The sequence below is a fragment of the Electrophorus electricus genome, chromosome 3, assembly GCF_041902795.1.
Source record: "Electrophorus electricus isolate QZ-2024a chromosome 3, ASM4190279v1, whole genome shotgun sequence".
Classification (NCBI taxonomy): Eukaryota; Metazoa; Chordata; class Actinopteri; order Gymnotiformes; family Gymnotidae; genus Electrophorus; species Electrophorus electricus.
In genome coordinates, this window is record NC_137499.1 from 6,313,819 (window position 1) to 6,330,585 (window position 16,767).

General features: G+C 49.1%; 1 protein-coding gene across 3 annotated transcripts in view; it reads left to right on the forward strand.

The window, feature by feature from the left end:
* Positions 1-16,767, forward strand: part of cemip (cell migration inducing hyaluronidase 1) — a 66,205-nt gene that overhangs the window by 48,402 nt on the left and 1,036 nt on the right. For all 3 annotated transcript variants that reach the window (XM_035523592.2, XM_081710038.1, XM_035523595.2), the window contains 17 exons: positions 2,406-2,575; positions 4,129-4,338; positions 5,998-6,203; positions 7,541-7,610; positions 7,895-8,023; positions 8,565-8,650; positions 9,001-9,132; positions 9,905-9,940; positions 10,260-10,415; positions 10,633-10,813; positions 10,945-11,160; positions 11,521-11,732; positions 12,096-12,281; positions 14,265-14,469; positions 14,736-14,825; positions 15,136-15,293; positions 15,454-15,554. In XM_035523592.2, coding sequence (XP_035379485.1) covers positions 2,406-2,575; positions 4,129-4,338; positions 5,998-6,203; positions 7,541-7,610; positions 7,895-8,023; positions 8,565-8,650; positions 9,001-9,132; positions 9,905-9,940; positions 10,260-10,415; positions 10,633-10,813; positions 10,945-11,160; positions 11,521-11,732; positions 12,096-12,281; positions 14,265-14,469; positions 14,736-14,825; positions 15,136-15,293; positions 15,454-15,554 — 2,544 coding nt within the window. The remainder of the gene's footprint in view (positions 1-2,405; positions 2,576-4,128; positions 4,339-5,997; positions 6,204-7,540; positions 7,611-7,894; positions 8,024-8,564; positions 8,651-9,000; positions 9,133-9,904; positions 9,941-10,259; positions 10,416-10,632; positions 10,814-10,944; positions 11,161-11,520; positions 11,733-12,095; positions 12,282-14,264; positions 14,470-14,735; positions 14,826-15,135; positions 15,294-15,453; positions 15,555-16,767) is intronic.

A 16,767-nucleotide genomic window follows, 5' to 3' on the forward strand; every position in this document is an offset into this window, starting at 1 on the left:
ACACACCCCAACAGTGGAAATGATGCTTGTCGACAGTATCATTACATGAGTGCTGGAAGATGTTCCAGAATGATGATAGAACTGCATTCTGAAAAGTGTGTATATGTAAGTGGCGTGTGTGTGTGTGTGTGTGCGTGTGCGTGCGTGCACATGCTGTATACATTAAGTAGAAACACTGCTTTACTAGAAACACCTCGCAGGTGTACAGTTGGACTCTATAATCCATCTGTTGCCTTGTGGGAGCCATTCTCTTTTGGCTTAGAAGCAGGTTGATACTGGTATATGTCAGGAGAGACTGTGTGTGTGTGTGTGTGTGTGTGTGTGTGTGTGTGTGTGTGTGTGTGTGTGTGTGAAAGATAGAGAGAGGACTTAGAACAGATGTTGATGTGAAATATTCCTCTGTGCGCGCGTGTGTGTGTGTGTGTGTGTGTGTGCGCGCACACATGCTAGGTGGCAGCCAGGCAAACTGATAGACATGTAGCATCATCAGACAGGTAGAGACAAACAAAGATCTTCACTCTGGTCCCCCCTCCCCTCTCAACCCCCCACACCCCTCTTCTCTCTGTCGCTCTCATACCATTCTTATTTTTCCTCATCGTTCGATTCAGCTGCAGGTATATTCTTACTGAGCCTGGTCCTCTGTAAAACAATCCCAGAGCTGATCAGTGGCCTTATGTCGTCGTCAGGGTGACGGTAAACTCCTGCTGTCCTGAGGTGTCACCCATGATCTTAGTCATTAGTCATCCATGGAAACTGGAGTTTGCTGTAACTGCTGTACTGCAAGAGATTATCATGAATGAACGAATCTGTGTGTGTGTGTGTGTGTTTGTGTGCGTGCGTGTGCGTGTGTGTGTGTGTGTGTGTGTGTATGACACAGAGAGCACATCACATCTTGTAAATACCATTACAGCCAAGATTTAACATTACCTTTAAGACAGACACAGTTGCTGTCTGGTTATCCCTGTTCCATCACACACGCGTACACACACACACACACATCCTTACTGTCACGCTCATGTACACACTTACCACAACCCCCTCCCACCCAAAATCCAGTCAGACTTTGCTGGACATTCCATACGATGCGTACCCCGGGGAGACCCTGTCCTCTTCCGTCGGAGCGCTAGCATTACTGAACGCCCTCGCGTGTTTTAACCATGCGCATCTCGGAGTCGTGTTTCTGTCTCTTCTGTTCAGATTAGGACTGCCAGTGTGCCTGTCAGCCAGACAAGGTCACAACCGCTAGATAGTGCGAGTGTCTGGGTGTCATGCGCGACCGCACAGGAGGGCGTTGGTGTCCCAAAGGATGTGACACGGGGGCCGTTTCCTGTTTGTGATAAGCAGAGCCAGGGCAAGTCCTAGGTCAAACTGAAAGACGTCCCTTGCGCTCTCTCTCTCTCTCTCTCTCTCTCTCTCTCTCGTTCTCTCGCTTCCTGTTTCTCACCTTCTGTCTCTCAATCCACCTCTCTGTCTTTCACATTCATAAAGTCTCTCTTGTGTCCTCACACTTTTTGTTCTCTTTCTCTCTCTTGTCTCTCTCTCTCCCACTCTCTGTAGTAGCCACGCCTTCATTCTCTCTCTCTCTCTCTCCCCCTTCCATCCATACCTAGTTTACTTATCCATTTCTACTCCCTCTTGCTCCGTTATGAGCCACAGAGTTGTCCACAAACCACACGGCGATATTTCTGCCGCATAGCAATACTCCATCACATCTTCACAGCTCTTATGTCCTTCTCTCTCTCTCTCTCTCTCTCTCTCTCTCACACACACACACACACACACACACACACACACACACACACACAGAGTTCATGCTGTCGTATTGCTTTGCTCTGTGGGAAGATACTGAGTGGCAGCAGGTGTCATGTGTACACTGTCAGTCTGTTTGTGTGTGTGTGTGTGTGTGTGTGTGTGTGTGTGTGTGTGTGTGTAAGAGAGAGAGAGAAAGTTTTTAATGGTTATAAAGGTGTCAGCTGCTTCCCTCACTTTGTGATGGCTGGTGAAAGCCAACAGTGAGTGTTGGTGGATGATTGATTATGCTGTATGACTGTGGGGGGTGAGCCCGGGAAAATGTACGTGCATATGTCTGCCTCTGAGAATGTGTGTGTGTGTTTGTGTCTGGATCTGCTGAGGCTGGTATGTAGTTAACCCTGGGATGCAGGATGTGCCCAAATTTCCTCAGCAGCCCTGCTGGATCTCTGTGCGTTCCACTGTCTCTTATTCTTGGCAGTACAGATCTAAAACGCCACAAAAACATATTCACTTCTGTGAGAACAGCTGAAGTGAGAACAGCACGTGTATGCATGCCTACATGGGTGCGTTTGATAGCAGCTAAATATGCTTGATGGCTCTAATAATTTACATAAAGGCAGCCATGACAGCCATGTACGTGTGCACACGTGCAGGTAAACCAGCGTTCCAGCACATGGGAGAAATGGTGGATGGCGTGGACATGCGTGCGGAGGTGGCGCTCCTGAACAGAAACATCCTGATCCAGGGCGAGGTGGAGCCGGCCTGCTATGGCAGCGAGTCCTGCAAGTTCTTCACCTTCGACACGTTCGGAGGACACCTCAAGGTACGAGCCTCCCATAGCCCTGCCGTCCCATCGCGGTGCCTCACGTGTTTCGAGTCCTCGCGCCAAAGACGTCCTCGCCGTAGATTGGGGGTGGGGGCGTTTCAGCGCTGAGAGGTAAGATGGTGCCTCCAGCCAGACGTTCGCACCACGTCACATGTCAAGCAGAACAACACTGGCCTTCGGCAGGTTCTGGTGCAAACTGGGAGGCATGGCGAGTCTGTCAGCAAGCCCGCACACACACACGTGTGCATGTGTGTGTGTGTGTGTGTGTGTGTGTGTGTGTGTGTGTGAAAGGGTCACTCAGGCAGCTGGCTTCTCTAGTAATTGCTCCATATCTAGCTCCCTCCTCACCTTAGCTGTCATAAGGAAGGTTGCTGCCTTCTCCTTATGGAGAGAGAGAGAGAGAGAGAGAGAGAGAGAGAGAGAGAGAGAGAGAGAGAGAGAGAGAGAGAGAGAGAGAGAGCGGACAAACCAGCATTGTGCTTTGCACCACAACTAGGTCAGACCAGCTTATAATGACCCAAAGATACGAAGATCTGTTGAACGCAGGCTCGTGCTAATCAGTTTAGGAATGGGAATGCATAACCAAGTCCACAGTTGTCCCATTCATCATTTTCTTGAAGGCTACAAATGCTGTGAGTATAATTATGCAATTATTTTTGAGGATCATATATTCCCCATTGTAGAATGACGGTCAGCTCTAATTGTTCAGTAATTAGAAATATACCAATTATTACTCCGGACACACACATACTCACAGGGTCTGGCACCCTCGCCCTGTTTCAAACATCCGATCCAAACCGTTTCCTGGTCCGCCCTCTCCACCGTCAGAGGCTTCTGAACACCCCACCTGTCATTCCTTTCCACGAGGCAGTATTGAAACAATTAATGAGCTGCGTGATGTAGGTCAAACCGCAGCCTTGGCTGCAGTCAGGAACGGGAGAGCAGCCGGTATCCTTGCGACCGTCTCCTGTGAGACATCCGGCTACTTAATGCACTCCGATCCAGCCCTCCTTTCATTCCGCGGAGATGCCGGATGTTATATCGGATGTTATATAGGATGTTATATATTTTCATATGCATTGGCATAAAGACCTCGTCTAATCCCCCAGGGGTAGCTGTGAAACTCGCCATGCATGTAACCCCAAAGCTTTTGGGAAATAGATCTTAAATCTTTTTTACATTGATTAAAATTCACACAGCCTGGCATTTCCATCCTCACTGACTGATGACAACCTTTTGTGTCTCTCTTATTTCCATTTTTTGGTCTTTTGCCCTAATATTATTAGATTATTATAATATTATTTGATATTGGTCCCGATTCATTAATTCCTGGCACGACAACAGTGAAGTTTGTACATTCGTCTTTTATATACCTGATCATAATCCTTTCATCTTTCTTTCTTGCCCTCTCTCTCTTCCCTTTGTCGTGTGCGCTCACTTTTCTTCTTTTCTTTTTCTCATCCTCTTTTGCTCACTTTCTTCCTTTCATACTCTGTCTTTCTCTTGTTTCTTTTCTTTTGTGTCTCTCTCGCTCTCTCTCTCACTCTCAGGTTGAGCATGGTTTCAAGGCGGTGCATATCCAGGGTGTGGAGTTCGTTCATATGGGCCAGCAGTCCATGGGTCACTATCCGGTCCACTTCCACATGAACGGCAACGTGGACCAGAGAGGGGGCTACGACCCTCCCACCTACGTGAAGGACCTCTCCATCCACCACACCTTCTCACGCTGCGTCACCATACATGGCTCCAGTGGCCTGCTGGTGAGTGTCCTCCTTACTGGTGCTCTCCGCTAGGCTGGCCAATCAGAGAGCCCGTAAACGCTTGCCAGTGATTGGCGAGTAGAATCTGGTGCGTTATAGAGGGAAACCTGCTGAACTTAACTGTGCAGATATGTGTCTGCACTCCCTACCCCAGACACCATAGCCTGCATCTGAAACATCAGTAATAGAAGCTGCAACATGAAGCTCTGTCATTTTAAGCATATTTATTACAGTGTGTACCCGGCCAGCCTTTGTCTAAGGCTCGTGCTCCAGTCAACATCTAGCTGTCTTTGTTAGGCACCTGTAAACGGTGGAACAGATAGTAACACAGAGAGAAAGTCTGTTTGTGTGTGTGTGTGCGTGTGTGTGTGTGTGTGCGTGTGTGTGTGTGTGTGCGTGTGCGTGTGTGTATGTGTGCGTGTGTGTGTGTGTGTGTGTGCGTGTGTGTATGTGTGTGCGTGTGTGTGTGTGCGTGTGTGTATGTGTGTGCGTGTGTGTATGTGTGTGCGTGTGTGTGTGTGTATGTGTGTGTGTGTGTGCATGTGTGCGTGTATGTGTTATGTATGTGTGCATGTGTGTGTGTGCGTCTATGTTATGTATGTGTGTGTGCGTGTGTGTGTGCGTGCGTGTGTTATGTATGTGTGTGTGTTATGTATGTGCGCGTGTGTGTGTTATGTATGTGTGCACATGTGCATCATGGGAACACTTACCCAGACAGGGTTGAAGAGTTCACTGAGCTCCAGCTCTTCTGTGCTCTGTAAGACGGTAGAACCAGAGTGCTGTGAACCCGTCCCACCTCTTTACTGCACAAGCACACCTCCATCTGTCACCCCCAGCTGCCTCCCTAACAAGACCCCAAACGGCCACTCCACATCTCACACACACACACGTACACACACACACTCTTTAGCAGTGACACTTCTTGTGTGCAGCCCTGAGGAGGACCATGCTTGTGCTCGTATCTCAGACTTCAGCTCCTTCCGTGTTGACGGATTGTATTATATAGGAAACGGGATGCTCCGTGCTGTTGTGCAGGTGGTGGTGTATGAATTCTGCATTCTGACAGATACAGTTCCACTTCCTGCTAACGTGTCTAACAAGGCCGATTGTTTGCCCAGTGGTGGTCGTGTGATACACAGGGCTGCCTCCACACGCACCCACTTTCTTAACAGGCATCAGCACAAACCATTGAGGCTCAATCTCAGGTAATTGTCTGGCTAGCTTTGTGTGGGATGGGGGGGGGGGGTCTGAAGCATCTGTGTTAAGTGTGTTTTAACACTGGCCACCTCCCCATATGAAGTGGGAAGTGAGAATGAATACATTCCTGAAATCCATATAGCCAGTACCGACTTAAGTGTGATTACTAGCCAATATAAATAACAACTGCATTGTAATTATCTTTAAGCGTGTAATGTAATTTCTTTTCAGACAGTGGAGATCTTTCTTACTTCCAGACAGGTCTTACTTTAATTACAGATATCTACATTTTTTTTTTTCTGGCTGCAGTTTTGAACATTCAGTTTTAACATTCTGTTCCGCTACAATAAGTCTCCACACCCAAACCTCCCTTCCACGTCGTCAGACCATCAAAGGAAAACGGCTGCTACCCATCGCCCAGCAGCAACCGGCCCTAATGCCTGGAATGTGTCCTCACCGCAGGTGAAGGACGTGGTGGGCTACGACGCCCTGGGCCACTGCTTCTTCACGGAGGATGGCCCGGAGGAGAGAAACACCTTCGACCACTGCCTGGGCCTGCTGATCAAGGCAGGCACGCTGCTGCCCTCCGACCGCGACAGCAAAATGTGCCGCGGCATCACGGACGGCGCATACCCCGGTTACGTGGCCCGACCCCGGCAGGACTGCAGGTGATTGGTCAGACACGCACGGGCCCACAACCGGGGGGGCGTAGCACTGGAGAACGCTTTGATGGCGCCCCAAGGTTTTCCCGTCGCACGTAAAGAATGACCCGTGAAATGCGGCAAATGTCTAACGGCCTTCTCGGCGTTTCTGTGCGCGGGCGTGCGTATGTTTCACACGCTCGCTCACGATGACATGCCTCAGACATGCCGATTTGCTCAGCAATGCAATTCAGTCATTCAAGTTTCACACAAAAGGAAAACCTAATGGCCTGACCGTTTAAGATGTAAACAGTCCAATTAAATCAAGTCATTCAAGTTTTGAAATTAAATTGATAAATCGCCTACCTAATCAAACTTCTAGATATGGTCTCATTCTACCAACTACTAAAATGAACAGTCCACCTTAACACCGTATGATAGCCATGTCGTCCCCACATGTTAATTAGACGAGTGATTTAATTTTTTGTGATAGTTGCCATGCCTGTGATGTGGTTAATCTCGGTTAATCTCGTCTGATTAAGCAATGACAATCACAGTTTAAAATAGCCAGCTAGGACGCATTGGCTCCTCGCCTGACAGGCAGTAATGTTTCATGCCGCACATTTGGCTTTGGGACTCTCTGGGGAGCACTGTAGCTTATTTGAACACATTTTTTATTCAAACAGCCAAAACAAGCCTTTAAAAAGTTAGCACGGCATAGCATAAATGAGTGAATGAACGAATAAATAAAATAATAAATAAATAAATAAATAAAACAAAAATAAAAGCAGCAGGTACATCAGTGTTAAAAACCGTGTTACCTGCGGGGTTGCTGAAAGGGCAAACATAAGTTACAGTCTATACATAATAAGGCAGGGGAGGTTAGAAGACGTCTGCTGTAGCAGTTAGCAAGAACACATTTGTGAGATGAGATAAAGTATGCGGGAAACGGCGTGTAGGCCACGCAGATCGACCGAAACCGTAGATTAGTTTCCCCCCCCCCACTTAAACGTTCTGCTTCAAACTGACGTGTGAGCAGTGCCAGCCTGCCGAGGGTCGGATCTGAATGCGGCGAGCGGCTAAACGCAGGGCCGCGCGGCGCGCACACAAACACGGGCGCCTTTCGCTTCAGCGCGAGCTGGAGTCACGGCGTGGAGGCGAAGTCCGCGTGCGCGCGCCGTCACGAGACTGCTGGTTTGGCGACGTTTCCAGACTCGTGCGCAACCACCTCGGCACGAACAACGAACGATTAGCGTAACCGCACACACGGGCGGAGAAGATGTCCGCGTCCTCCTCATTAGACAGATTAGAGAGAGGCAAAAATGACAAGTGACGAACCCCCACCCGCTTGCTCTTTCCCACAGCGCCACCTCCACCTTCTGGATCGCAAACCCCAATAACAACCTCGTGGACTGCGCGGCCGCAGGATCGGAGGTGAGTAGCATCGCTACGGCCGTGCGTCTGATTAATGACCCGAAGGAGTGAATTGATCAACTGATTTACGGAGCTGCAGGGTTTGTCTCATGCCTGTTTAAAAAAGAATTCACGCAGGTTGAGAGAGAGAGAGAGAGAGAGAGAGAGAGGCAGAGGGAGAGAGAGAGAGAGAGAGAGAGAGAGAGAGAGAGAGAGAGAGAGAGAGGCAGAGGGAGAGAGAGAGAGTGCCTTGGTACTGTGCCTGTTGGTATGTGCCTTATGACTGCGTGTGTGGGTGTCCCCAGGAGACGGGATTCTGGTTCATTTTCCACCATGTCCCCACGGGTCCATCAGAGGGAATGTATTCTCCTGGCACTACTGAACATACTCCAATGGGGCGCTTCATTAACAACAGAGCCCATTCAAACTACAGGGTGAGTGTGTGTGTGTGTGTGTGTGTGTGTGTGTGAAAGGCAGCAGAGACCACCCTCCACTGCCCATCATTCTCCCAGCGAGGACGCTCCAGGGAGAGAATAGTGTGCTGTGGATAAGGAGGCGTGAGGGAACTCTGTCTCCCCACTATGGCCCACCATCTCAGAGACCCCTCATAATCACGTCCCTCCACCAGCCTTTCCTAATTGAAGTATGAAGTATTAAGCAGACGCCTTGAGCTGCAAGGCTTCCCAAAGCCATGGAGCAGACCACATAAAAACACAGTGGCCTTGGGTTGCCATGCAGACAGTAATGTGGTCACCCAGGGCAACTCCACTGCTTAACAGCAGGCTGAGTCCCGGTGGGAATTAGTAAGAATATGCTGTCATCTTTGTTTTCAGTCTTGTGTCATTAAATTGGAATACAAGGCAAAGTTTAGTGTCATTGCGGGTAATCAAGAAGCTTTGAGGATTAGCAATAACTGAGCAAGCAAAAACAAACAAGGCCCTTTTGTGAGTTCCCCCTTTTATGGGTTCTTGGCAGGCCGGAATGATTCTGGACAACGGGGTGAAGACCACTGAGGCTAATGCCAAGGATAAGAGACCCTTCCTCTCACTCGTAGGAGCAAGGTTAGTCATACAGACACACACACACACACACACACACACACACACACACACACACACACCCATACTGCACACACACATTATTAAACTGTTAAAACTGTAGCAGCTACAGACTAAGCATGTGTCTGCGTCACTCTGAAATATTCTACACTTGCACACAGAGCGCAGGAGCTGTGTTCCTAAGGCGTCATGGCCTTAGTGCTGTTTTTAGATCAGTTTTTACAGTTATTCACAGAACAGCACCTCCCTCCAAAGCTGATCCCAAACCAGCGCCACTCTTGCACCTTTCTGCTCACGCTGTCTTCACCCGCCGGTGAGTACTAAGCTGTGCGTGAATCTGTCGTGTGTGGCAGGTATGGTCCGCACCAAGACGCCGACCCCTTGAAGCCCAGAGTCCCGGCGCTCATCCACCATTTCGTTGCCTATAAGAACCAGGACCACGGAGCCTGGCTGAGGGGGGGGGACGTGTGGCTCGACGACTGCCAGTGAGTACGCTCCTCAGAGAGCAGGCTGCCTTTAAGCCACCCGGAGACCAGATCAGTTTCAATGGTTTGCCTGGCTGGCCGTTGCAACTGATAAAGCTGTTAATACATCAGCGCGAGGGTTTCCGATTTTCTACGAACGAGTGTTGTGCTTTGGTTCAACTTTATGTGTATTATTTGAAAGCAGCATTTCAACACTGCACTGCCTGAGCCCCACTTGTGTGTTTTTTTAGAGACTAACCAACCCAGAAGCGATCCCTTAGCCAGTCCGTGATATGTCTCGAACCAGGCGATAAAAATGCACATTTTCTGAACACCTGCCACAGGTGTTCTGGGCGCTGGAACGATACAAATCCACCAGATATTTTCCTTTTCGCGCTGATCTGAGACCAGTGTTTGACAAAGGTCTGAAACCTGGTTAGTGAAAGGAGGTGGGCTATCCTTGTATTTCTGTGTACAAAGGCAGCATCACTGTTCAGCACTGACCTGAAGCCAGCCAGTTTATAACCGCTATGTAAAAAAACGAAATACAGACGTACGGGTCTTACCGCCCACCGTTCACGTAGCTTAGCCTTGGGGGAAAATAGAACAAAAGGCCTTGTTACCTCACTGTTCTGCCATTGGTGGGACGATTATTATAGCTGGAATCGCCTGATCATATCAGTCAGTCAGAATTGCCTGCATGCTGTAGGTTGTATTGAATGTGTCTTGGCCTTGTTGATTAGGTGCGAGTCATGTGACCTACCCTGACCTCTGGGTCTTTATCGTTTTGCAGGTTCGCTGATAATGGCATCGGGCTCACTCTTGCCAGGTAGAGCCGCTAATCACCCCCTTTTCCTCTCCTTCACACACGTTTCTTAGTTGAAAAGGGGGAAAAAATGCACGTTTATGTTTTCTGAATGCATTATAGTCCCCTGTGCTGGGGCTGTAATTGGAAAATGCCATATAAGGGAAGCTTGTTGAGATGCATTGGGGAAATCAGGGGCTTTGAGAGAGTGTGAAAGTAATTCAGCAGTGTGAAGGTAGCTGCTCCAGGGACCTGATGTGCATGCATGACATGGACTGTCTGCAAGTTCTTCTCTCAGTGTGTGCGTGTGCGCGTGCGTGCACATGCGCTCTTGTGTGTGTAGTGGTGGTACCTTCCCAGATGATGATGGCTCCAAGCAGGAAGTGAAAAACTCGCTATTTGTAGGAGAGAGTGAGAACACAGGAATGCCCGAACCCGATAGACGCATCTGGGGCCCCGGTGGGGTGGACCACCGTGGCAGAACCCTCCCCAGAGGAGTGTAAGCATCTCCACACCTAAACCCTCGTCATCCCACCCCTCCTGTTAATGATAATGATAATAATATCTCACAAAGCTGTTCTCACCACAGATGTAGATAACATCAGTACATGAGACACATTACAAAGCTCCACGTTAAAAGGCACCTTTATGCTGGGTGCGTCTGCCTGGCTGAGTCCCATCCGAGCTCAGCCGCCTGGTTGCCCTGTGTCCCGCAGGGATTTCCCCATCCGAGGCATGCAGATCTATGATGGCCCCATCAATGTCCAGAACTGCACCTTCCGTAAGTACGTCTCCCTGGAAGGCCGTCACACGAGTGCCTTCGGATTCCGTCTGAACAACTCGTGGCAAAGCTGTCCCAACAACAACGTCACGGACATCACCTTCGATAGTGTTCCGGTGAACCCCCCCCCCCTCCCCACACACACACATGTGCACCACCCATCCAGCCATCAGTTCTCAAAGCATGTTTATGTGAGTAATTAACTCCAAACCCTTGTTCATCCCTCTATCCCTGATCGGGATGTCAGATCACGTCCCGCGTGTTCTTTGGAGAGCCGGGTCCCTGGTTCAGCAGTATGCAGATGGACGGGGATAAGACCACCATCTTCCACGACGTGGATGGCTCGGTCAGCGAATACCCCGGTGCCTTCTTGGTCAAGGAAGACAACTGGCTACTCCGCCACCCCAACTGCATTGACGTGCCCGACTGGAGAGGTGCCATCTGCAGTGGGCACTACGCCCAGGTGAGCGCTGCCCTCAAAGCCACAAGACACCCACATGTTTGCTGTCGCTCTCACACATGACTGTGTGCGGTGCCAAGCGGGCTTCTGTTTGGGCACAGTCTCATGCCTGGGCACACGCGATGCTGTTTTTCTTCTAAACACAACCCTCCTTGGCACGGTTGGGCATGCTATTATCTTCCGTTTGCTCTCACCAGGCAGCCCAGCACCTGCGTATGTGTGCGAATTCGTGTATGAGAGGGAGCTCATCGGCTCAACATTTGGATTTCTAACTGCATGCGCGCGCACACACACAAACACACACACACACACACACACACACACTTGAAACCCAAGATCACTTTTGGCTGCTCTGTGGTCCAGATATACATCCAGGCGAGGAACCCGGCCAGCCTGAACCTGAGGATGGTGAAGGATGAGTACCCTGACCGGCCCCTGGAGCTGGTGGGAGCTCTGGGCAAGAGGAACCAGTACCAGCAGTACCAGCCTGTGGTCATGCTGGCTAAAAGCTACACAGTGCACTGGGACAAGCCGGCGCCTGCTGAGATCACGGTCTGGCTCATCAATTTCAACAGGTGAGCCGCAGCCCAGCTGAGGGGCACCGTGCGCAAAGACCATTTGAAAGCACATCTGTATTCATCCTGATGCGATTGTGTGTCACACAAGTTATTCTTATTCACCACGACTACTGCAGGTTTTGCATTGTACTCACTTTTCTTCAGGGTCAGAAATGTTTGGAAATGTTTGTCATATTATTTGTGTTTAAGTAACATCTGTTCATCTTTTGAAAAAATAAGAATTCATTTTGTACAATTACACTGGTCTTCTGTAGTAGAAACCTTTGGTCTGGAACAAAAACCTGCTCTGTTCCGCCACCTCGTGTTCATAATGTGCCACTAGAGGAATTGTCTATTTTAAGCTCTGACTTCCCTCAACAGAAACGACTGGATAACTATAGGCTTCTGCTACCCAAAAGGCACCACATTCAGCATCATCTCTGACATTCATAATCGCCTCACGAAGGAGACAAGGAAGACCGGCACGTTCATCAAAACTGCCCAGAGAGACAAAATCAGCCACATGCACCAGGCACGAGGCTATTACTACTGGGAGGAGGACACTGGGTAAGGCTATTAGTACTGGGAGGAGGACACTGGGTAAGGCTATTACTACTGGGAGGAGGACACTGGGTAAGGCTATTACTACTGGGAGGAGGACACTGGGTAAGGCTATTACTACTGGGAGGAGGACACTGGGTAAGGCTATTACTACTGGGAGGAGGACACTGGGTAAGGCTATTAGTACTGGGAGGAGGACACTGGGTAAGGCTATTAGTACTGGGAGGAGGACACTGGGTAAGGCTATTACTACTGGGAGGAGGACACTGGGTAAGGCTATTGCTACTGGGAGGAGGACGCTGGGTAAGGCTATTAGTACTGGGAGGAGGACGCTGGGTAAGGCTATTGCTACTGGGAGGAGGACGCTGGGTAAGGCTATTGCTACTGGGAGGAGGACGCTGGGTAAGGCTATTGCTACTGGGAGGAGGACGCTGGGTAAGGCTATTGCTACTGGGAGGAGGACGCTGGGTAAGGCTATTGCTACTGGGAGGAGGACGCTGGGTAAGGCTATTGCTACTGGGAGGAGGACGCTGGGTAAGGCTATTGCTACTGGGAGGAGGACGCTGGGTAAGGCTATTGCTACTGGGAGGAGGACGCTGGGTAAGGCTATTAGTACTGGGAGGAGGACGCTGGGTAAGGCTATTGCTACTGGGAGGAGGACGCTGGGTAAGGCTATTGCTACTGGGAGGAGGACGCTGGGTAAGGCTATTGCTACTGGGAGGAGGACGCTGGGTAAGGCTATTGCTACTGGGAGGAGGACGCTGGGTAAGGCTATTGCTACTGGGAGGAGGACGCTGGGTAAGGCTATTGCTACTGGGAGGAGGACGCTGGGTAAGGCTATTGCTACTGGGAGGAGGACGCTGGGTAAGGCTGTTGCTACTGGGAGGAGGACGCTGGGTAAGGCTGTTGCTACTGGGAGGAGGACGCTGGGTAAGGCTGTTGCTACTGGGAGGAGGACGCTGGGTAAGGCTATTAGTACTGGGAGGAGGACGCTGGGTAAGGCTATTAGTACTGGGAGGAGGACGCTGGGTAAGGCTATTGCTACTGGGAGGAGGACGCTGGGTAAGGCTATTGCTACTGGGAGGAGGACGCTGGGTAAGGCTATTGCTACTGGGAGGAGGACGCTGGGTAAGGCTATTGCTACTGGGAGGAGGACGCTGGGTAAGGCTATTGCTACTGGGAGGAGGACGCTGGGTAAGGCTATTAGTACTGGGAGGAGGACGCTGGGTAAGGCTATTAGTACTGGGAGGAGGACGCTGGGTAAGGCTATTAGTACTGGGAGGAGGACGCTGGGTAAGGCTATTACTACTGGGAGGAGGACGCTGGGTAAGGCTATTAGTACTGGGAGGAGGACGCTGGGTAAGGCTATTAGTACTGGGAGGAGGACGCTGGGTAAGGCTATTAGTACTGGGAGGAGGACGCTGGGTAAGGCTATTAGTACTGGGAGGAGGACGCTGGGTAAGGCTATTAGTACTGGGAGGAGGGCGCTGGGTAAGGCTATTAGTACTGGGAGGAGGACGCTGGGTAAGGCTATTAGTACTGGGAGGAGGACGCTGGGTAAGGCTATTAGTACTGGGAGGAAGACGCTGGGTAAGGCTATTACCCAGCGGCTATTAAGGCTATTGCTACTGGGAGGAGGACACTGGGTAAGGCTGTTACTACTGGGAGGAGGACACTGGGTAAGGCTATTGGCACTGGGAGGAGGACACAGCTGCCTGAGCACATGCTGCATAGGTGTTGCTGTTTGTCAGGGTCCCAGTGATGTATGTTAGGGCACACTAACTGGGCCTGGTCTCAGATGTTTGTGAAACCCCCTGATACATGCACTGAAACGTGAACCTAGTCTAAGAATGGAAGAGGCCCTTTTTGCACAAATGTTAACTCTTCTCTCTGTGACATGCATGTGTCCTCTCTGTCGCATGTGTGCATCCTCTCCATCGCTTGCGTGTGTCCTCTCTGACACCTGGCGTGCTGTGGCTCCTCCGGCAGGCTGCTCTTCCTGAAGGTCCAGGCACACAATCAGAAGGATGACTTCTCCTTCTGCTCTGCGAAGGGATGCGAGAGGGTCAAAATCAAGGCAGTCATCCCCAGGGGGAGCGCCCCTAGCGACTGTATGACAGAGGCCTATCCAAAATACGCCGAGGTGCCTGTCGTGAATGTGCCCATGCCCAAGAAACTGCCCCGCTCCAGACTGGTAAAGATGGATTTGAACGGCCTCTTTGTTATGATCAGCTCTATTTATTTTTTAACTCACTTCCCTCAGTGTAGCTCTGCCCAGTTCCCAGTGTGGCAGTGGCTGTTGTGCTAGCCGACACTGATATTTGTTACGGTTCATCTTTACACTTCATTGTAGTTGGTTTTCCATACCGTTACGTGGTAGTCTAGAACCTTCATCGGAATTTGTCACATTAGAAGCCAAGAAACAGTGAATGTCTGAGTGTATGGTGGATGTTCTTGCAGCCTCAAGTGTCTGAGCACTTCCTGGAAGTTCGGTTGGAGTCCTACAACACACGCTTTTTCCACATCAAAGAGGATTTCTCCTACACAGAGGTAAGGGGCACCCGTGTTTTTACATGCTAATTTCCAGCTACTAAGACCAGTCATGGTTGTTAATAAGCCCTTCTGCCCCATACAGCTCTCGCTGTATGAGATTGATGGCAAAATGGTGGAAGAGACTCTCTCTTTGTTAATAAGTTCATTCATTTTTCACAGCTATTCAACTGGATTTTCCTGTATGAATAAAAATCGACAGGAGGATTTACAGTTCTGTTACTGACCCAAATTCCTGCAATCCTCAGCATCTATTAACTTTCAGTAATCGGAAGAAACCAATCTGCTTACCCATTGGTCACTTGAACAGGTCAACGGCAAGAAGATCTACCAATCAGAGGACGGGGTGCACTTGACCGTGCTGGATGGCCACAGTGGCCAAGTGCTGGAGAAGAAAGGCTTCAGGAATGCTGTGCTGATGGGAATCCCAGCACAGATCGAGAACTACATCAGCAGTCTGAAAAACGAGTGAGCACTCTCTCATACCAGCACCCGGTTTACACTGTCAGATACGCTTTGAACCTTTTATATGGTAAAGTTGAAGGTTACTCGATGTCGACTACACTGTTTCTGAGAATGTTTAAAAGCAAGAGACCTGACACCATGACTCTTCTTCATACGTTTTCAGGTCTATAGTGTTGGTTACCTCTAAGGGCAAGTTGGTCACGAGAGGACCATGGACCAAAGTGCTTGAAAGGTTGGGTGCAGACCAGAATGTGAAACTGAAAGGTACCAAACAGCACCACATGCTTTATTGCTGGGTTTCTGTCAAAAGATGAACGAGTTAAGAGATTTGGGGAGTTGGCGTGAGTTGCTTTTTTCTGGCGCTGCATTGGCTGTGCTTTGCTAGGGCTTCTAATGCAGTACAAAAATGTGTTTGTACTGTTACAGATGCTCTGGCTAGACTGACAAAATGACCAGATGAAAAGCCCAATTGAGGGATTTGTGTATGAAACATTTAATTTATTAATCATTCTGCAAAAGTACTTAAAAAAACCTAAACAAAACCTAATATTTTACATTCAGTCTCGATGTATGGATACTTTCTGCGTAATTCTGTGAATCGTGTCGGTATGTTTTGATGCATTTCTGTGTGTTAGAAATAGCATATTAGTCTTAATGCATATGACTTGCACTCATAAACAACAGGGGGCAGTAATGCTTTGCCTATGTTAACTTTAGTTTAACTTTAAACACTTACTTAATGCCTCCGTGGAGGCTCATTATGGCCCTAATATTCCTGTGACTATTACATTAAAAGCATGACATTATGTAATTAGTAATTAGTTATCCTGTAATTCTGATGTTTTACAATTACTGCTCAGATTGCTCCATTGGGGGAGCCAGTGTGCAGAGTAAAGGAAGGTGTTCTGGGTGATGCATGTGGAGGCTTTGCAATAAAGATCAGATAAATATTACATAAAGTCTCCATCTCAGGCAGCTGAACATTTACAACATGTCACACATATGTGTGAAGGTCAGCACACACACGCACACACAAACCACCACATACAAAATCACACACACATGCCAGAGCAGCAGGTTTCTTCCTCTTGCTTCGCCCTTCACATATTACTTTCACACGTTACACTTAATTTCCTGGCCAAAACCTTTTTAGTTTAGAGTGCAATGCCTTCTTACAGTTAGACTTTTTTTTCATACCTTTGGTTATTTTTTATGGTGGAAGCACTGAAACAAGTCCATGCTCATGGCATTCTGGGACATTTCAATGAAAAATATTGCACACTTTTTACCAGTAAGACAGGCAGCCACATGTTGGAAAAACCAAACCAAAGTAAGGGTTTTCACACACACACAAATGAAATTAACCGTTTAAACACACAAAAAAAGCCAAAGTCAGCCACGTGCTTACAGTGTCGTTATAGCAGGTCTGCAGGTTTAAGTTAACTAAGACGCTTTCATTCACCTGGCTCAGATCTCT